This window comes from Prinia subflava, chromosome 2, assembly GCF_021018805.1.
Source record: "Prinia subflava isolate CZ2003 ecotype Zambia chromosome 2, Cam_Psub_1.2, whole genome shotgun sequence".
NCBI classification, from domain to species: domain Eukaryota; kingdom Metazoa; phylum Chordata; class Aves; order Passeriformes; family Cisticolidae; genus Prinia; species Prinia subflava.
Genome location: NC_086248.1, coordinates 61,523,000 through 61,544,021, shown reverse-complemented (window position 1 = coordinate 61,544,021; position 21,022 = coordinate 61,523,000). Strand labels below are relative to the sequence as shown.

The window sequence follows — 21,022 nt, the reverse complement described above, 5'->3', positions numbered from 1 at the left end:
CAGATACATACATTTCCCATCGCATTGGTTCCTGCTGCTGATTCTGTGAAAGGAGGTGGCGTTGGAGGTACGACAGAAATTTTACTAAAAATTTAAGAGATAAACAGTGCAACAATTAGTATCTTATGCCAACAGATGAATAAATAAACCATAGCCATGCATAGTATCTTCATTACCCATGTTTCCTGCACTCTGTAGAGGTCTGGGTCAACATCCTGTGTCTGTAAGAGTTGCAGCACAGGTTTGTTGCCTGTTCTTAGGAATTAGGACTATCTCTCTACCTTCTCAATCTTGGGATGCTCCAGGTAAAATTATTAATTTAGAACTATCAGAAAGACCTAATTTAGGATAGGTTTCTATATGGCTGGCAGTATTACAGTCTGTGTCCTGAGTTCTAAAACACAGTTCCTGTAAAATGCACCCCCCTTGTCTTCTTGTTCAGAGATGTTTTCAGAAAAGAGTCTTCTTTATTTACAATACTAAAAGGATCCTTCCTTGCCTGGGCTCAGAGCTGTTAAAGACCCTTAAAACATTCCTGCCATTCCATCTGTGGTAAATAGTACTGTTCTGTGAAAAAACCAAAAGATGTGACTGATTCTGTTATCACAGTACAATCATAGATCTTAAGGTAGCTGGTGAAATCAAGAATCAAAAAATCCTTCTTGATTCTTTTTCAGTTTTTACCACAACCAGTTAAAAGCAAGATCTTATCCAGCTGAATATAAGTTTCTCTCTTATGCATCTATGCCTTGCCAATTATAGACAATTATATTAAATTATAGACATATATAATATATAGACAATTATATTAAATTGAGACCATCTCTTCATATCTTATTTTACATGGGGCTTTTGGGGGTTTTTTTGGTTGGTTTGGGTTTAGGTAGTAGTAGTTGTTGTTGCTGCTCTTCAGGGTTGTGGTTTTTTGTTCAATTTTTTTAAGGCAGAAGGTTCCTTTAATAACATTATAAGCAGACTGTTACTTCATCATATATCGCTGGTAATAACTTACGTATGGTCATGCTTTGGCCTCTAGTTAAAGTATTCATTCACTGTAAACTAGATTTTTTTTTTTTTTTTTAAGTTTGGTAAGTGAAAGTGTCCAACTCCTTGTCTACTGTTTATTGTAAAACTTATCATATCAGCAATATCTCCCATTGAACAAATAATTATGCTGTTATGACACCTAGTAAATAACTTATTTACAATAATTTAAAAGTATTTTGCAAATTTAACAGATAATTGTATAAATAGTTACACAAAAAAATCTAAGCATATAAAACAAAGATGATGCATGTCGCTTCATTTCAAGGAAGACTCCAAACATGGTACTTACTCTCTGTTGAATGTAAGAATCTGGATTGCTGACAGCTAAAAGTTTTTCTATGTTTTTATCATTTAAACTCCAAAGCACTGATTTTTTCGTAATAAAGGAATACAAACTATTGGTTGATTTATAACACAAAATATATCACCCATACAAATTCACATTGTCCTGGGGCTGTTTGTCCTTTCATGAGTCTTACCTCAGATTTTGGTAAGACTCCAAGAGCTTTGCACCAACTGTTTCATGTCTGCCTATGAAGGAGGGGAAAAAAAAATAAATCAAGAGATCATTTAGTAGCAACATCAGTTACTTATGGCTGTATAAAACTATTTAAAATCAGTGCCTTTCAGGAACTGGCCTGTGTTTACAGAAGCTCATGCACGTGCAAGTCGGGAATGAAGTCAATTCCCAGCTAATGCATCAGCACGCCTGCCAAGCAATGCACAAGTGTCTCCTGCATCTCAAACCATACCATGATAGCAGCCCCCCCTGCTGCAGGCGGCACTTTCAGATGAACTCTTCACAGGTGCTAAGGACAACCACACACAGATACCAACCCACCCATTCCTATGGGTCGCTCAGTGCCCTCAGCCTCCCAGGGGCCAGGAGGTGCACGGGCCCACTGCACTAAAGGGCACTTCGGCCACAAAACTCAAACACCAAGGGGAAGCTTTTAAACATGTACCAGAGCAGGCACATGGGCAACTCTGGCACCTCGAGAGCTTTTTTTCACTTCTCCTACTAAAGACCTGAGCAGTGATGAAAATGCTTGACTGGCTCACAGACATGAGCAAGACACTTGGCTAAAGCATCCCTGCAGGGAAATGGCAGCCATGGCACGTTCCTCAGGTGAGCAGCCACATCATGTGAAGACACCAAGGAGCAAGAGCTCCATCAGGCATGAACAAAGAAGACTCATAAAACTAATTTGCTCCTGGGGAATCACAAATATAAGAAATGGCCAAGTGAAATTACCTGGAGTGACTTTAATCACTAGTAATTCCCGATATAGTAAGCAGCATGTGATCCATGTTTTGCTGAAGATGTCATTAATTATAACACTACTTACATAAAGGTAATATACCTTAGTAGTAGTAGAAACAATAATCAGCTTATGGATGTTAGATTTTTCAATCAGAACTCCAGAATTCTCTTATTGATAAATAACATCTGCTATTTTAGATTTTAAACTGATCAGTCACTAAAAGTAATCTACCACTTTCATGAAAATATTAATCTCATTTTTTAGGTAGAAGATATAAAAAAATAAAAAGCATAACGATGTAATTTTTTTACTACACAACATGTGAAAACTTTACTGTAAATTTTTTTTTTCAGTTAAACTTACTTTCTAGTGAATACTTCAGTTATGTTATATTTTCAAACCAAAAGAGGGCACTGTCCCTCCAGGATTGAAGGATGCATAAAGGCTGCTGTGTTTCAAAATTTGTGGCTTTTTAAACTCCTTTAAATAGTCGGTCTAATTAAAGGAACTAAACAAAACATATTTCTCCCTGCAGGTTTTTCTTCTGTACATCCTTAGATCTTTGTGACTTCAACAGTATTATCATTAGACTAACTAAGCAAAGTGCTTCAAGAACTCACAATTCCTCAATAATTCAAAGTGAGAACTAATTTATTTTGCTGCAAAAAGGAACAGTCAGTAACTTGCATTGTCAGATTCAATATCCAAGAACAACATTTTCCAGTAATAGAGACACTGATAAAATTACCAGCTTTATACTTGTTAAAAAGAATGAGGGGAAATTATTATCAACAGTTATTGGATGAAACTGAGCTTTTAGTAATCAGTCAATTAACACTTTAAAATCAGAAACTGTGTTAGCTAGAATGGACTTCAGTGAAGTCTTTCAAATTGAAATTAATTGTTTCAACTGGAACTGTAATTTAGTTTCTTAATATGCTGCATTTCACAAACACCTAATACCCAAAATTAGCCTAATTATGCTCTTCCATTTATCAAATCTTCCTATTCAAGTTTCCAAGAGAGATTTCAGGCCTAGTTCTTTCCTTTTTACCAACTCTTAAACATAGACACAGACACTGCAAGTCAAACTGTATCATTTAACTACAGTCAGGCAAAAATAAAGTAGATGCCTATCTGCAGTGGCACTTCAAGGGAAAGAGGAAACAAATCTTCTCCATCTTGCTAGTTATAGCAGGTGAAAACAAACACTTACAGTTCCTTTACTGGCAAAACACATTCCCCAGAGAGCAATCCATCCACATCCTCTATAATTTCTTTTAAAGCTTTGTACTTTAATGGCACCAGCACAAGACAATGGCACAGCCAGCTGGCTGAAGGTAATGAAACTGTTTAGCTCTCTGCTGATTTATAGCTACACACGGGGTTTTTATTCCATTCTATCATTTCTTTAAACTTTAGAACTTCCTCAGTGAAAACAACTGAAGTTTAAACTTTGACAAATGATGAATGCAAGATCATTTTCTTCCTGTACATATTTCTGTATTAATTTCACATCATCGTGTTCCTTTGAAGTCCTACATGCTCATTAATTCAAATTTACATGGCTGGCAATTTTCTTACTTTTATTACTCAGACAAAGTAAGTTATACTTTTAAATGCATTCTGCTAATTTGTGTTCATGTTTTATTTACTGCACAGACAGATGGACTGCATGGGAAAATGGAAGAAACATTGGCTACAGTGTCAGACTACACTCTGTGTTTCACCTAGATGACAACTACACATTACACAGCAGTTTATGATCTGTTCCAGCAATTACCTTCACCTGGATATTTCTTTGCTCGTTCCTCAAAGAACCATTCACCAGCCTTCACTTTCACGTCTCTGGAAAACAATCAAAAAATTACTCTTGTGATAAACAAGACCCAAAATTACAGTTACTTGGGACTTGGACATCAGCTCTTACCTTTTTAGCCATGCTATTTTCCCCTCCCCAGGGTACACAAAAGGTGCTGAGTACCATTTACCACATTGCTGCACTCCCTACCCTTCTTGAGATTTGAAGCTTTGATATAAAGCTCACTGAAAGCAATGGAATAAGCCTGACTGAATTTAATTGATTTTACATCATGACTAAAGATCAAATGTACTCTCTCTCCCCTATAAAGAGAAATTCAATGACAGCTGGCATATCCATCTGTATTAGCAAGATAAAAAAAAGGTAATTTCCTGAAGGAAAAGTAAAAAGGTCTTTTATTAATCTAAATAATGTTTTCTTGGTTTTATTAAATATCTGGACAAGCTTATGAAATAATTAAGGGTGTGCAGCACTACACAAAGCAGCTTAACAATCAACTACTCTCCATAGGGGACTTCCACTGTGGCCACCAAATAACTGGAAACTAATTTAAAACAAGAGGAAGTGGAGAAGGTTATCTAGACAAGGATATGGAAAGTTAACTTTTGAATTTTCAGTTTAGTGCATATAGTTTGAAACACAGCAAAACACACACACCAAAGTCTAGTAACTATTTTGTATCAAGTATAAACAAAGTTGAACTACCTATTTTGCATATTAGTTGATAAATAAACTGAAGATTCTATCTCTTTGGTGTTACTTTACAACTCTCTCCCAAACTATAAAAAACTTTAAACTAGTACAAATTTGTTTCACTTGAGGCCAATACTTTGCCCTATATTTCCCTCTACTTTAATCTCATTATGGCACCTGCAGAGGGAGTGGAGTGGTGAATTCATCTTGTGTTGGCATAAAGTAAATTTTCATCCAAATCCTTGCCTTTTCTGCAGGGATATTTATCACCCAGCGGAGCTTTTGAATAATTTTTCAAACTATCATTCTTCACCTACATATTATTTTTCATCAAATGTGGAAACATATCTAAACCATTTTGCTTAGAAAGCTTGCACTGAATAGAATAGACTATGAATGAATATTTTGATATTAAAAAATGTACAAATACAGTAAGAGAGTGTTTCCTACATCCTGAAATACTAAAGTATGATGTAGTAAAAGAAAAAAATCAACTAATACGAAGTAAAAAAAATTGTATTTCTGACTATACTTGAACAAATCCTAGTAATGTTGTTAATCAGTTTTGCTCTTTAAAATTTTATAAAGCATAACTTTAAATTATTCATCCATCAGGTTTCTCACTCCAGTGGTAAGAGGCAGAAAATAATGATTAGGAAATTGTCAAGGAATTGGCTGTACTACATCAAAGCACAGCACCCCCAGTAGGTTGTGAGGATGCCCTGGTTCAATATCGAGTAGGGGAAGGAGCTCTCTCTGTGGCTCAGAAATTCACGACTGTTTCTATGCTTTGCTATTATCATCTTTGTCACACTCACAGCACCTCTGGCCTACCCTGAGGATCCACTTTGCTAAACCCAGGAAGGGAAGTATCAGCTACGTGAAGAATAACACGAAGTTGCCATCCGTTTCATCTCTACCAGGACTTCAGCCAACATTCTCATAACACCAGTGGCTTTGTTTCATTAACTATTCACGTAACAGATACACAAAACCAGTGGGCCCCCATTGGATGAGTGGTGCAAGGCAGCAGAACTCTTTACCCGTGAGCATAACAAATGGTGCATTTCCAGAGGCAGGGGCTCAGGCACACGCGGCACTCGGAGCACACCCGGTGGCTGCAGCCATGGCACACCGCGCCTCTGTTCAGCAGCAGCCCCAGCGACCTCTGACAGCGAGCACAGCATCTCTCCTGGTACTCCTGCCTTGCACTTTTTGCCCCCTTCCACCGAAGCTGCTGAAGCTGCAGTTTCATTTTCCTAAATCCACAGGTAAAAAAGAAAGAAAAAGTCACCGAGGACAAAATCCTCACACAAAGCACAAGTTAATAACGATACCCTGGCTGTGCAATACCATTTCTAGTGGGAGATATGCCCTCAAGTGTGACCTCTGTTGAGCACTGTTTGAAAACATGCACACACAGCATTTCTGCAGTGTGACTGTGTGTATGTGACCAGAACTCTGCACACCAACAGAGAAACAGTTTAGTATAAAGGGGTTTTGTTCATTTCAGGCCCACCTTCAGCACTGAAATCATTGTATGCAAGTGATTATGCATTCACCTACAAAAACTGAGACTAAATCATGCTCCCATTTGATTTTTTTTTAATCATGGTTATCCAATAATTAAATATTCTACCAAGTAAAAAAATAAACATAACAAATGTATCATCTGGAAGCTAAAAAAACAATTTAAACCAATCCAGCACACAGCCCAAAATATCAAAGCCTCTCCTTGTCATTAACTTTGCTTTCATTGCATGTATCAACAATCAAGATCATGTTTTTCATTGACAGTATCATCAGCAGTTGAAAGGGATTTTCTAACCAATTCAGACTTTCTATATAGCTCTTTATGTAATTACTATTGCTTTAATATTGTTTTATGTTTAATATGTCCCCTAATACTCACACAAATGTTTGATATAAACAAAGTTTAAGTTTCCCCATTTAGGGGACTAATAATTTATATCTTACCCACACCAATACCTAGTTCTACAGGGGCGTGCAGTATCACAAAGCAGGATACAAGGCACTGGGAAATCTTTGTCCTAGCCAAGATACAAAGCAAATAAAGTGCTGGAGAATTATCCTTTATCTTTGCCAGCTGAGATATTGGCATAGTGTGAAATTAGTAAATAAAATGCTTTCATAACAAATGACACAGACACCAGTAACAACCTTGAAGGCAGAGTGGTGTGCTTGCTACCTGTTGTGTGTGAGAAGGAACAGTGATGGATTTATGGATTTAGCACAATGAGCAGATATCCAACTCCAGTCTTGGCACAATGTAAGCTAAACAAGACAGCCAAAGATCTGAATATGTTCCATGGTACCAAGACTATACATAGGAACATGATGAGAATGCCATAAAGCCTTCATAGGAAAAAATGTAGCCAGCAACTGAAGTTTCTGTGAAGGCTGGAAGTAAAATTCACCAAACACATTATTCAGTGAACAGGATTTGCTGATCTTTGGTGTAGAGTCAATAGAATGGCAAAAACAAGAGGCTCTGGATAAGCTTAGGTTTCCCAGAGGATAAAAAGGCATTGGCTAACAAAAAGTTAAAAGAGGAGTACATTTAGAAGCACAATGAAGTGGAAGATGAGTAATTCAGAAGAGGAAAAAAAATAGAAAACAGGAATAGGGGTTTAGCAGTTACCTTATTCTTTCCTCTTCTGTTTTTCTCACCATCTGGTCACGGTACAGGACTTCCAGAACAGCCTCTCGTTCTAATTCCTTAAGGAAGTTCAGATTAAATTCACAGGCCATTTTTGCCAAATTGCACTGTTTCACTTGTTTCGTAGACTCCTGTCCTATGGCTTCCACTACATCCAGAATGCTGGTCTGGGTGTTTCCTAAATGCCTGTGCTCTTACTTGATTGTTGATGTGTTTCACTGTGTCGCACCCTTGAAAAGAAAAATAACTTTGTCTGTCTTCGCACAGATCATCGTTTAAGTGCTCTGCTACCCAGGAAATATGAACAGCTATCAAGATCACAGCAGTCTGGACTTTTTCACATGTCCTTTATCTTCTTTTCTTTTTTCCACTGAGAGTGGTTCCAAAAGAGATGAGAGCTTGCAGCAATGTCCCAGGTAGGGCTTGAACTGGTACCAGATGGAGGGACAATTTGTCAAGATATGGTGTAAAGGAATGGCAGAAATAGTTTGGGTTTCTTTATTTGGTCTTGTAGATTTGGGATTTCTGGGCCTAAGTGAAAAAAAACCCAACCAAACATTATCTCTTCTCACCTCTTCAAGGACTTCAAATAACGTGAAGGACACATTTTGTTATACTCAAACCTTTCATGCAGTAATTGAGACACAGGAGAGGTTATAAGACAGTGCTGTTCTTCAGAGAAGCTCACCATATTGGTCATTAGCACTCAAGCACATACCTTCACTTTTTTTTGTACAGTCAACACAAAACAACCAATAAAAAAGCTTAAGTTAGTTTTGAATACAGGCCTACTGGTCCCATGATTGTCATAGTGCTGGAGACAATTTTTTTGAGAAAAAATGTCGCTTTATAATCTCATTTTATTGAAAAGACATCACAAGACTCATAAAAAACCCCAAGACCTCTAAGTCACTTCCAGACAATTACCTGTGTCTGTTAGTTTGATACCAAATAATGCTATTATCTTTGCTAATACACAGAGACACTTAAAAGTTAATATATATATTGTTTTCAGCTCAGTGCACTAACAATTTTGGTCCCAAACTGATAAAATTACATATAAATATATGCAAGTATAACATCGAAACAGAATCACAACTGTAGTTTGGATATGTTCTGTGACCTTCACTTCTGCAAAACCCCACCAAAACAGAAAATAATTTTAATATACATCACAGCAAAGTTCAGAAAAAAATATGATTATTCACTCTAAAGCAGCTTACACACCATATTATTTTCAATACTACTCTCTAACACTTAGTGCATATTACAAGAAATGTAAGACAATTCCACTTATGGTACACCAATATTACAGGTGTGCATATGAAAACTGGTTAGGTGTTTCAAACTTAATCTGAAGTAGGGACACACAGCCAGGCTCTAGGCAAGTGCACACACAGGACAGAAGGGTAAAGCTTTCCCAAAGCAGTTACTGATGCTTCACTGATGCACCTCAGCTGAGAATCCAACTGTCTGCATTGTTGGATCATTATATTCAAACACTAAGTTTTAAATTTCAAACAAACAAACACTAAACCACCAAAAGAACCCTCTAAAACTTCAGATATGTAGTGACAACGCATTTTTGTCAGTGCAGGGAATTACTTTACATGCAGCTTGCCCCAATTACACTAATTAATTCTCCACCAGAAAAAGCTGAGGGTGGTAATATTTATACATAAACATTCCATTTGTATATAGGGCTTTTTGTTGCTTTCCTTTTGTGTATGGGGCTTTTTTTTGTGAAACCCTTCAACAGACACCAAAAGAAAAAGGCATTTCACAGAAGTTCGTGTTCAAGAAAAAAAAAAAGATTGGTTTCCTGTGGAAACAAAAGAGACAGAGATAGGCATAATCATGTTTTATTTCCTTACCAACTGCAATTTCACAGGAAATTACTCATTTGAAACATAAAAAGCCTGAGCAATTTTTTAAACACAATATATGTAATTTTCAAAGGCCCCTGCCTCCTTCACCTGCTTTCATCTTTTACGTTATGAATACCTCCTGGGATTGATGAGCCTGTTTAAAACCATCATCCCCATTTAACACAATCTAAAGAGGAGTTAGTGCAAAACTCTGGTGTCTCTGCCCTACACAAAACATCCATTTCAGGGCAAGCTACATTTGCCATAAACTCCTAAGATTTTGGGCATATCTAGAATGTCATCCCACTAAAGCACCAATAAAAGCTAGCAAGTGCATGACAGTCAGTAGTAAGTGGATCCAATAAAACTCTGCTCTGGTGATCTTCCAGAAAACACAGCAATGTCTTACAGAGCTATTAAGAACGTGCCACAGTAAAACAGCTACAAAGAGCAACACCTGCAGTTAAGCAAGCAGAGAAAGAGTTGCTATCTGATGTCCCCTTCAAATTCTTTAAAAATAATCTAGCTGAATGATGAGGTAGCTTTACAAATAAATAAAGTATTTTAAAAGTATTCCAACCCTCAAAATGGGAGATAATCCTTGGCCCCACAACAAACTTGAACTTGTAATTATTTCACAGAGGTGTTCAAATTGGTCCAAAAAAGCTCTCTACCATTATGAAATAAGAACTTTTCTCTTACACCAAGGCAGTCTGCATTAGAGTAGCTTTTTGGCAGTAATAAAGTGTTTTCAGTAATGACCCTCTTTGACAGGAAAAAAGCCTCATAAGCCTTCAGAGTTGCCCTCCTTTCATATTCACCCACTGAATCCCACTAGCTAGCTGTTTTACACAGTCAGCTAACCTCAAAGCTGAGCACCTTCTACATAAAACCAAAAGTAGCAGCAACCTCTTTAGCAAATTCAGCACTTCTTCCTTTCCAGCACAAAGTTCAAAAAAAATATTCTGTTCAAGCATTTCTTAAAACTATATCTTTATCATTATTTCTTATTACATTTGGTATTTAAACTAATACAGGGTCAGGCACCTTGAAGATGGTTCAGTAACTTCTCAAAAATATCATAAGAAATCCCAAAGCCATTGTAATGAAGATGACAAATGTGGCTATACCTCAGAAGTGGGATGCATGCACACACAGAGTACAACCTCAAAAAACCTTTTTTTTTTTTTTTTTAATCAGGATAAAATAGTATGTAGCTATGTTACTGAAGATCAAGCAAAAAGCTTACCTTACACTACATTAAGTTTGCAAAACCAGCTTATTTTCTAGGTTTTTAAACTTAAAAATGGCTAGCTTAGCAAGGTATTCCTCAAAGTGATTTTACATGTAATGTATTACTGATCTCCTTTCAGTTCCTTAAGCATCAGGAAACTAATGGCAATTAAATAATTATAAATTAACAGATCTTCTAAAGTCACAGTCTTCATTTGCTTGTGATAATTGGATTACTTTATCCATTAACCCAGAAGATAGCTGTAATACATCAGTAGTGAGGAACAGATTAAGAAGGTTCCAAGTAAAACCCATCTCAAAAGCTACTGCAATTTGTGGCTATTTTCTGTTCTGGTGAGACCAATCACATAAATTCATTCTTAGTTAAGAAAATTACAAGCATTATTTTGTGCTACCTGGCTGCAACAGTTTAGCTTTCACATCCCTGCACATGCACGTGAAAATTACATAAGTTCTCTGATAATGGTTTACCAAAATTAAGTCTGTGATATTATTAACATCCCACACCAGAATTCAGAGTAAAAATAAAACCAAATAACTAAACCTGACACAATTAAACTGTAGGTGTGGTTTTTCCATTAAATCTTTTCCAGTTTGGAAAAAAACATGCCAGTAGATAGAAATGCATCCCCCTGTGCTATGTCGTACAGAATAATGTAAAATTATGTCCTTACCTCTTCAGCAGCCATCAAAGAGAGACACCAGGAAGTCAACAGCTTATAAAAGATGAGAAGCAGTCTTAGTATTTAATTATCACTCCTTGAAGAAAACTGGTGTCTGTTCTCCACCCCCTTTCCTTCCTTTGGGCACTGACACCACTGATGTACGCTCAGAGGAGCACCTCAAAACAGCTGAAAGCAAATGTGCTCAAGAAAGAGCTCCGGTGTTACAACAGCTTTTGCCAGGTCTCTGCTTTTGTCACCAGCAACAAGCAAAGACTTTTTTTTCCTAACGTTAAAAGGAGACTCAGCACAAGAGACTACGAAAGCTGATTGATATACCAAAATACGCTCAGTCCTCAAGCCACACACAGGAAGAGAAGTAGCTTTAAGTTCTACATATTTCTTTTTCTAACCCATAAATGTGAAAACACTTCTAACCTCAATGTGTCCAAGACCTGCATGGAAAGCTTGGTTTGTATCATAAACAGTTCCTTCCTGGAAACAAAACAGTTTTCTTCTTAGGTCTATAAGATAAAGTAATAAGTATAGATAAAAATTCAAGAGAATTCAGTTTTTATGCATCTGCAAGAAGAGACTTATTTAACCTTGCAACTGGAAATCTGTTCTCAGGTAACAATTGAAAGCTAAAATGTTATTCAGATTAGACATCTTAAGTCTATCACAGAATTAAGTGTGGGTAATGAAGTTCAAAATTATATCCAAATTATTTCTAAATCTAGAGAAAAAGAATAGATTATCCTTACCATTCAATCACCTTTCTTGTTCCTGGCTCTACTAAACTGTTCGTGCAACACAGAAGCCCTTCTTAACTATTTCAGGTGTTTTAAGATTTGTGATTTCTAGTTAAAATGAAACAAAGAGCAGCAATTCTATTCACCTGGTAAACTTTAAGAGCCTGCATTTTTATAACCTCATCAAGCTAAATGGGTTCAAACATTTCCACCTGCGTATGTCAAGTTTAGTCAGCTTCTTCAACTGCATCATGGAAGAGAAAGCAACTGTTAGTGGGGCATAGAGCTATGCATGTATGCACCATATTTGGATAATTTGGGCTTTAATTTTATACAAAACTTTAACTGAATGAGACACCAAAAGTACTCTGAGGGTTCTAATTGCTCACAGTGACAAATGAATTGTATCCCAAATCCAGGCTGCAAAGCATTAGGCCTACTTTAGCTAAATATTAGCTTTCCCCTAGTATTTAGGCAAAGTCTTAATTGCCACATATAATTCATTGTAGTTTTCCCTCTCATCCCTGGACGTAGAAAACTGCTGCAGCATTTTACACATGCTAAGAATATAACCAAATATATAGGCTTTTATGCTTTTGTTCAAACAAGCACCACTTGTTCAGCCTTCCCATAGACCTCAACTTTTTGTCTCTGCTTTTGGGAAGCAGTAAGCATGACTTGGAATGGGGCTGAGGATGTGCTCAGCATCCAGCCACAGTCCCACCATACCCCTCCGGAGCGAGCGGAGCTGGTGCTCCCCGCAAGGTGCCCACAGAGCCCCAAAGTGAGGTGGCTGGTCAGGGTCTCCTTTTTCAGGAGAAACAGGAGGCAGAGCCTGACACAGGACTGGAGGCAGGATCAAAACTGCTCAGATAGCTCACTCAGGCCCTGGAGCTCTATCTCCCTCAATCCTCTTGAAATACAACCCCCAAAGCTGGACACGGTATTCCTTGTGCAGCCTTACTGCAGAGAGGGCTGTAGCAAAACTGCTTCCAGGCTCTATGTCCTTTATTATTATTATTATTTTCCTTTTTCTTTTTAACACACCATATGAGAAATTGAGATAAATTGTACATAAACACCTCCCTACTCCATGTGTCTATGGAACAGGTGGCCAGTGAGCTGCTCCTGCACTTGTAGAGCTGGTTATTCCTGCCTCCATACAGCCCTTTGCACTTGTCCCCAGTAAATTTTTTCATCCTCCATCCAGACTCTTTCTGCAGTTCATCCACGCCCCCCTGGGCCTGAACAGCATCTTCCACTGCCTACAGCAGCTCTCAGGGGCTGCTAGCATCAGTGATTTGGACAACCTGTAAACTCTGCACACTCACAACATGCAGGGACTGTGAAAGTGTGCCCTTTAATTTCAATCTTCTGGTTCTTGCTATGTCTGCTAAAAAGCACGTGATCTGCTTGGAACTGTAAGAATTCAGATATTCTCCTGTGGTAGGTTGACCCTGTCGGGATGTCAGATGCCCACTAAAGCCACTCGGCTGGGTGGGGCCAAAATACAATTAAAAGACAGGGAGAGTTTTTCTGTGCTTTTAATTTTTTCAGTTTGTGACACAGGCCTTCTTTTAAGCTGTTTCCAGAAACAAGAACCAGATCCTTCTTCCCCCCTGGGGAGCAGAGGAGGACCTCCCCGGGAAGGACCTCTCGGATGGCTGAACACGAATGCCAAGCTATCGGTACGAAAAGCACAGCCGTGCCAAGCGGCGCCCCGCCTCTCTCAGCCGCAGCCTGTGGGACGTTTGACAGCACCACAGCGGCCTCGCCGAGCGCCATGTCCCGCCTGCCTCCCGGCCGCCGTTGCCGTGGCAACCGCGCCATCTTGGCGGGCGCCGGCCGAGCCCAGCCGCGGGGGCGCTGGCGCGCAGGCGCAGTGCGGGCGGCGGCCGGCGCGGGGCGCAGCGGGCGGGGCGGTGCCGGGGGTCGGTGGCGGCGCGAGCGGCTCCGCCGGGAAGATGGACGAGTTCCAGACGGGAGAGGAGGTAACGGGACGGGGGCACGGGGAGCACGGCCTCTCGCCTGGCGTCTCCTTTCAGGCGCAGCGGAGGGTCCCAGGCGGTGTCCGTCCGCCTCGGATCCCAGCCCTCGGCAGCCCCCGCCGCCATCCCTGTCGCCCTCCCCCAGGGTGCAGCCGCGTGTCCCGGGCGCCGGCGGCAGGCGGGCCCAGCCTTTGTTCTGCCGCCCCCGGGAGCCGGCCCCTTGTCCGGGGGTTCGCTGGGCTCGTCGACTCCGGCTTCTACCGCTGCAGGACCCTCGGGGAAAGGGCGTGAGGGGTGTCGTGGGCTCGGGCTGCCCCCGCCGGAGGAGCGAGTGCCGCGGTGGGAGGGTGGCCGGTGCTGTTTGGGCCGGGGGAGAACTCGAGCAAGCCTTTTGTGTGCGGAAAGAGGAGTGGAAGCCCCTGGTCTGCGTGCTACGGGCGCACTGACGGGGCGTCACACCCCATTCACAAGACACGGAGTGGGATAAATCAAGGGTCTCAATCTGTTATCGTGCCAAATGACCACCTGATGTCTCCCCGCTAAGGAGGAGGAAGCAGCCAGTGCTGCTTTTGCAGAGGGACGGTGTCCCTGAGCTGTGACACTGTTAAACAGCGCGATGTGACTGGGAGACACAATAGCGAAGCAGTGAGAGGGACGAAGGTGTGTCAGGCTTGTGTTCTAAAACCTTCCACCTCATGGCAGGGCCTGGCCTGTGTTACAGTCACAGACTGTTTGGGGTTTTTAAAAATATATGATTAACATACTCGAGCATCAGTCCTACAGCTGTTTTCAAAAACGGCTTCAGAATTACTAAAGGCTATCGTGGTGCTCTGCAGTTTGCATGCGTTTCCCTGGAGCACCCTGTTTAAACAAGGTGTTGGAAGCATTGTCTGCGTGCTTTGTGCCAGAGAGGTACCGCAGGGAAAATGCGGTAAAGGAACCGATTTTACCCCCTTTATTTTTTAATACAAAAGAGTTTTTATAAATTCATCTTACCAAAAGATGACATAATAATAAAAAGGGTAGTGTTGTGTTATTTCATAGTTCAGTTATAGCACATATATCCTAAATCTGGATATCAGAAATTTATGTTCATTTTTGTCATTCCAAGAAAGGAAGAAGGTTGAAAAGTAACATCAGCCCTCAAAGTGAATTCTTAAACCTCTCTATTGTTTCAGTACAAATTGGATATGGAAATACCTTTGAGAACTTGGGTTGAATTTAAGTCATTTTACTTGGGTGTGAACCATGTTTGTACTCACTCAAAGGCACTTCTGAGCAGATTTTGTGAAGGAGAAAACTGTATGTGTTTATCATCTTGCTTGACAGTAGTCTTCATGTCTGCCAGCGTTGCATGTCTGCCATGCACAGTCTTAAGCTCTGTGGGAGAGTGTTTTTAGGTAATTCTAGCACTTACTTGGTTAAATACACTGGTGCACCTTAAATGTAAGCACCTATGAAATACCAAGTGCCATGAAAATAAATGAGGCATATTAAAATTAAATCCAAGTCAAGAAGCTGAAAATAAAAAGCAGTTTGGCACAGCACATAAAAGCTTTTCAAAGTGTTGAATTGTGTCAGCAAGTTGGTGCCTCTAGATAACTATAGAAAAGGAACTGACCAGCTTGTCTCCTAGAATGTGCTGTTCCTTCTGTCATGGAGAATGATCAACTTCTCTCATCTTTCTGAATGTCAGATGTTATCGAAGCTGGCTAGACTGACCAAAGGTTTCTGAATGTGATGTTGCGGTTCTCCTGAGCAGGTGTGACTGCATCCTGCCTGCACATGTGAATCACACTGTTGTTTATTTCTGTCAGCTGGGGAAGCTGACTGACCTCCCAGTGAAACCCAGTCAACATACACGTGGTTAGGCTCATCTTTACATTCTTATTCGGTCTTTTGAAATTATCGGTTTGCCTTGACGTGCCCTTCTTTTGTCCTGGTTTGTGAGGAGGCTGTGAGACACCAGCAGTGACAGGGTGGGGTGTGAGTCACTGCTGCAGCGCGGGGTCCCCCTGCCAGTGCTCCCTGCCCCAGCAGTGGGGGCAGCTTCTTCTACCCCCCTGACATGGGAGGCAGCAGGAGCAGAGGGAATAGAACAAGAAAACATTAGCTACTCACCATACCTGTAAATGGGTGGTAGTTTTAAGATCAGTAAAATGTTGGGGCCGTCACTGTCTTGATTCAATGTGCTTAATCTGTGCTCCCCAAATGATGAAGGTCCTGTGAGCTCCCTTTCCCCTGTGGTTTCCAAGGGGCAGCTTTCTTCTCATCCCTGGCTGAGACTGTCAAGACAGTTTTTCCTTCAGCTCTGAACTGATACTTTCTCCACATCAGTGCCCCGGAGATGTCGGTTCCATTTAATTGCCAGCTGAGGTTATCCCTGAGCCCACTGGGACATTGGCCCCTATTGGGAATGGGGAATACATGTGTACACAGGTGCAATACATGGTATTTTAATATGCTTTCAAGTCAAAATTTGAAAGCTTTCTTGACTCAAAAGGCCAGCCAATATCAGTTCATGTCTTTTTTTTTTTTTTTTTCATTACTTTTCTAAGAAAGTTGACTGGGCTGAAGGAGCTAGAGTATGTATCTATGCAAATAAAGGCAGACTTGGTATCTTCTGACTTGCCAGAAATCTGACAAGGATAAATTAAATTTCTAGTGCATGTTCTTAACAGAGCTCAAACATCATAAACAGAAGAATGTGTCCGCTCATTATCTAAAATTCTTCTTTTTCTTCTATAGGCTGCTTTCCTTGTTGATGAAGTCAGCAACATCATTAAAGAGGTAATTTAAACATTTTCACTTTGTTGGTGTGAAATTTCATACGTTGTGTGCTGTGTCCTAAAAGGCATTCAGTAAAATGGGGTAACTGATATGTGATAGATTTCTAGACAGGTTGCTGTCAAAGTACAGGTAGCTTGATTTAACCAGTTATGGACTTCAGTGGAAATGATACCAACCTTTAGCTGTGATATGTACTGCAAATCCAAGAGATATTTAAAGTAATTTCATTGACTCCTCTCTGGTTGCAGTGCATCCCTATTAGAATTTCTAAGGGGATGTTTTATGTTAAACACTGTAGAAATAGATTTTATGTTTTAGTAAAATACAGGAGTTTTTTGTAGACTGTCTGCATATGTGTGTTACTGTGTTCTTTCAAGATGCCTTTCTCCAAAGTGAGTCCTTGTTTGTTTGGAATGATTGAACTATTCTTGTTGCTAAGAAACATGAATTTTCTGTCTAGAAAATCTCTAGCAGGATTTGGAATTCCTCTTGTAGACTAGTGCAGTCTTTTTGTTGTTGCAAAAAACTGTTCTGGTCAAACTCTGTAAATTGAATACACATGCTTTAATACATGCTCCTGTCTCTTCTGAATTCAATTTTGTGGTTATTTTTTTAAATCATTTCTGTGGTGAAAAAATGTGCCAATGAAAAACATTAGGTTTAACATACTTTTATTTATGTCTTAAAGGGGAAACTATCCTCATAAGTAAAATGGATTGTTTGGCTGGAGGCTTTTCCTCTGTTAGTAGTGAGCAACTACGTGCCTCTTCTGTTTTAGTCGGGGCATTTGTTTCCCAGAAGTGATTTTGCTCAAAAATTGGAATTCTGTTCCATAGAAGATGTGTGAATGAGCTATTGCACTACTGTGCCTTTTTAAATTCTCTTCAGGGCTGTTTAAATTCAGGACCCTTTTCATAACTATGGCTGTAGGACATTACAAATAATCTAAATATCAAAACAGAGGGTGGGCTCTATGATGATTTCCCCTATGTCTGGCTCAGTCTCTGACCTGCACGTTTTCCATAACTGAAAACCCTTCCAGCAGCCAGTGTGGACCAGCAGTATTCAGGAGTTTTCTGTGGGTGTGGGGTCCATGTTGGAAAGGGTTAATGGGTGCCTTGCACTGCCAGCGGTGCAGCTCCTTTCCCTGTTTGTCCCCCCAGGCCATAGAGGGCGCTATCGGTGGCAACGCCTACCAGCACAGCAAAGTGAACCAGTGGACAACAAGTGTGGTGGAACAAACCCTGAGCCAGCTCACAAAGCTGGGGAAGCCCTTCAAGTACATCGGTGAGCTCAGCTTCCCTTTTCCTCTGAAAGCTGGCACGGTCAAGTGCACCAGCAGGCAGGGGCTGGGGGAAGATGAGGGAGAGCCTTGTCTGTAAACCGCTCACAAGCATGCATGTTTGCGTATGTATGTGTGTGCTAAGGTGAGCAAAAATGGAGCTAAATGTTAATTAATGTTAGTGAGGAATTAATCAAAGCTTCTCTACTGACTAACAGTGACCTGTGTGATTATGCAAAAGAACGGTGCTGGGCTACATACAGCAAGTTCTTGCTTCTGGGACAACTCCAGTGATGGTAAGGAAAACAACTCTTGGATTTTCCAACTAGCAGCTGAATGCCAATCTCCTTAAGACTAGGCAGCAGACTTTCACCCCCGCCAAATCTGTAGTTTTGGAGTAATAGCATACCATTTGGTATTTTTTCCATCTGGCTGTGATGCTAATTGGGCTGTATATGAAACGTTTGGCTCTTGCAAAAGCTTCATTCTTAAGATTCTTAAAGGAAACAAGTGTGAAAATGCATCTAATCACTTTAACTTCCTTCTCTTTCTGAAACCCTGTTTTTGTATTTGCAGGAACGTGCACTGTGAGATGGGAGAATAAGACCATGTACTGTATTGTCAGTGCCTTTGGACTTGCACTATAATTGCCTTGAAATTCTTTATTCTTCTCTTTTCTATTCCAGCACTTGATTCCATCTCCACTTAAACTGTGAATACCTGAACAACTTGTTTTTAATACATTTTTTAAGCAACTTTTCTTCAAAGGTAGAAATTTGGAAACATGCCGTTACCCGTTTTATGTTTGTACCTAGTACCATATCAGTTTTTTCTATACTTTTTTATCACTTCAAAACTTCTCTTCAAGGTGCTAATACTGAAATCTGCTGCAGTGTAAACACTTTCTCTAGATTTCTTTTCTTAGACCAACATAAATGAGACACTGACTGTCACACTTTGTACTTTTGGTTAGCATTAAATTATTGAAATTCATAACCATTGGTGTGATTCATTTAAACTTAAATCTTTTGTGATTGGGGGAAAATGTTTCAGTTTTTTCAATTCTCTTCCAGATAGTTGAGGTACATACTACAATGCAAAGCACTTCCATAATTTTGCAAAGTCATCACAAAGTTGCAAGAAATTTAGATTATGTTTACCAAATAGTAACTTGGCTGTATTTTTGGGACCTGTATAATCTTTTTGTATGGTATTTAGAGCATGGAATGAAAACGACCTTTACTGAAAGAAGATAGATAAGAATTTTTTCATATTCTGGAAGTGCTCAGCAAGCTATACCTGGGCCATCATTCACTTCTGGAGTCAGTTGCATGTGTTAAGTAGGTCTTGAACTTACTTGCTGCAGTCCATGTTAATTTTGCTGATAGTGAGAGTGATGAGTTCTGGTAGCTGATGACACATGATCGTTTCTGAAAGGGGGAAAAAATGCCTTGAGGCAAAGTGACTAAATAAAGTGAGTTAGTCTCCTGCCTTCTAGAGTAAAGTTGCAGAACAATAACAAGTAAAACAAGTTTTCAGCATAGGCATGGGTAATGTTTTCTCAGCTAATTAAACAAATGGGAGCATACTATGAATTTCAGAAAACCTCTGCCAACAACTGTGCTGCTTCTGCAAGAAGCAGCTCACTGCTAATGAAACTGAAAGAGTTACAAACCCATGTGGGAGAGCATCCCTGGGCTGGAGTCAGTCTGAGCAATCTGTGATTTGCTCCTTTGTAGTGGTGCCCAGAGAGGCTGACCTGGAACAGAGGCTGTACAGAGTTAAAGGAATAAAGTAGGTATCTGTTAAAAGCCCTAATTCTAATGTGTTCAGAATCTGGCTCAGCTAGAGCTGTTTAAGGGAGAGATGACTGCTGCTACAACAGGATGATTCCACGGTCTGGAGAGACGTAATACTGCAGATTCAAGTGACAGGAAAGGATTTTTTTGCCGTAGTGTTACGTGCTCTGTGCTAACTCTGCTCAGTGCAGTCAGACTGGAAAGCCCTGTGCTGGGCAAGGCTTTGACCCTCTTCCTCCCTATCCATATCTGCTGTCAGAAGAGAAAAACAGGTGTATGCATCAGCAGCTGTGGGCTTGGTACATCTGAGACTGCTAATAGAGCAATACATCTTCTGTATTTCTGCTGACATTCCAGTTTCAAAACAGCTCTGTAAATGCATCTCCTGCATGACAAGCCACTTCATTCTTTTCACGTGTCCAAGTGAGTGCTGCAGGCTGTACACAGTGTGTATGTACCTTAGCCTGAGGAGCACATCCCTTACTTTGCTGTGAGAGAGCTTTAGTATGGGTTCAGTCTTCAGTCAGAAATTATACGACACCTGTAAAAAGAAAATATTAAAGTGAGATTGAATAACATGCCTAAAACAGTCATCAGGGTCACAGAGAAACTTGTTATGAAAAGAATAAATCTGTGCTCTCTTGAGTTGCTATGAATTTTTTCATCTGGATGCTTGGATACTTTTTCTCCTTTCCATCATGCCAGAATGATGCTGGCAGTGTAATACCTTACTGAACTATTTATTTACACTTAAAGGAACAGTTTTGTGCACTTTGAGTCACTATTTGCTTCTTGGTTAAGCCATTCAGTTATTTTTTGTCCTTTGTTCATGTTAATAATAGGAAATCCCTTGATTTTTCTGTTTGTTGGTTCATGCATATGCTGAGCTGCAAAAAAAAATCCAAAAAATGTTTGAGATGCTTGTCAGTGTAAAGGCTGCATGGAAGGAGAAGCCCCTGTTGCATCCAAACAGGAGTTGTGCTACAGAAAGGTGTATATAGCTTAATAGATGGTTTGACATGTGAGCAATAACCAGTACTTCCAATCTAAGTTTTAGGACTACAGAAAGGGGTTTAGAGGTTGTGGATTTTTGAGTGTTGGTTTCCCGCTCCCATGATTA

General features: G+C 40.0%; 2 protein-coding genes across 2 annotated transcripts in view; one reads left to right on the top strand and one right to left on the bottom strand.

The window, feature by feature from the left end:
• The window catches only part of SYTL3 (synaptotagmin like 3), a 29,897-nt gene extending 21,870 nt beyond the window's left edge, over positions 1–8,027 (bottom strand). The window contains exons 1-5 of the mRNA XM_063390214.1: positions 7,490–8,027; positions 5,871–6,086; positions 4,096–4,160; positions 1,527–1,578; positions 12–84 (exon numbers count right to left, since the gene is read on the bottom strand). Coding sequence (XP_063246284.1) covers positions 12–84; positions 1,527–1,578; positions 4,096–4,160; positions 5,871–6,086; positions 7,490–7,599 — 516 coding nt within the window. The 5' untranslated portion in view covers positions 7,600–8,027. The remainder of the gene's footprint in view (positions 1–11; positions 85–1,526; positions 1,579–4,095; positions 4,161–5,870; positions 6,087–7,489) is intronic.
• A 5,881-nt stretch (positions 8,028–13,908) lies between these two features.
• On the top strand, positions 13,909–19,099 carry DYNLT1 (dynein light chain Tctex-type 1). Its single transcript, XM_063390213.1, has 5 exons — positions 13,909–14,034; positions 16,780–16,821; positions 17,985–18,108; positions 18,322–18,399; positions 18,680–19,099. Exons 1-5 carry the CDS (start codon positions 14,008–14,010, stop codon positions 18,748–18,750), a joined length of 342 nt encoding a protein of 113 aa, XP_063246283.1. The 5' UTR covers positions 13,909–14,007; the 3' UTR covers positions 18,751–19,099.
• Positions 19,100–21,022: the final 1,923 nt, after the last annotated feature.

Coding starts and splice junctions, on each gene's coding strand:
- DYNLT1 (XM_063390213.1), top strand. CDS start 14,008: ATGGACGAGTTCCAGACGGGAGAGGAG. Junction 16,822..17,984: donor TCAGCAACATCATTAAAGAG/GTAATTTAAACA, acceptor TTGTCCCCCCAG/GCCATAGAGGGCGCTATCGG. Junction 18,109..18,321: donor GAAGCCCTTCAAGTACATCG/GTGAGCTCAGCT, acceptor ACTGACTAACAG/TGACCTGTGTGATTATGCAA.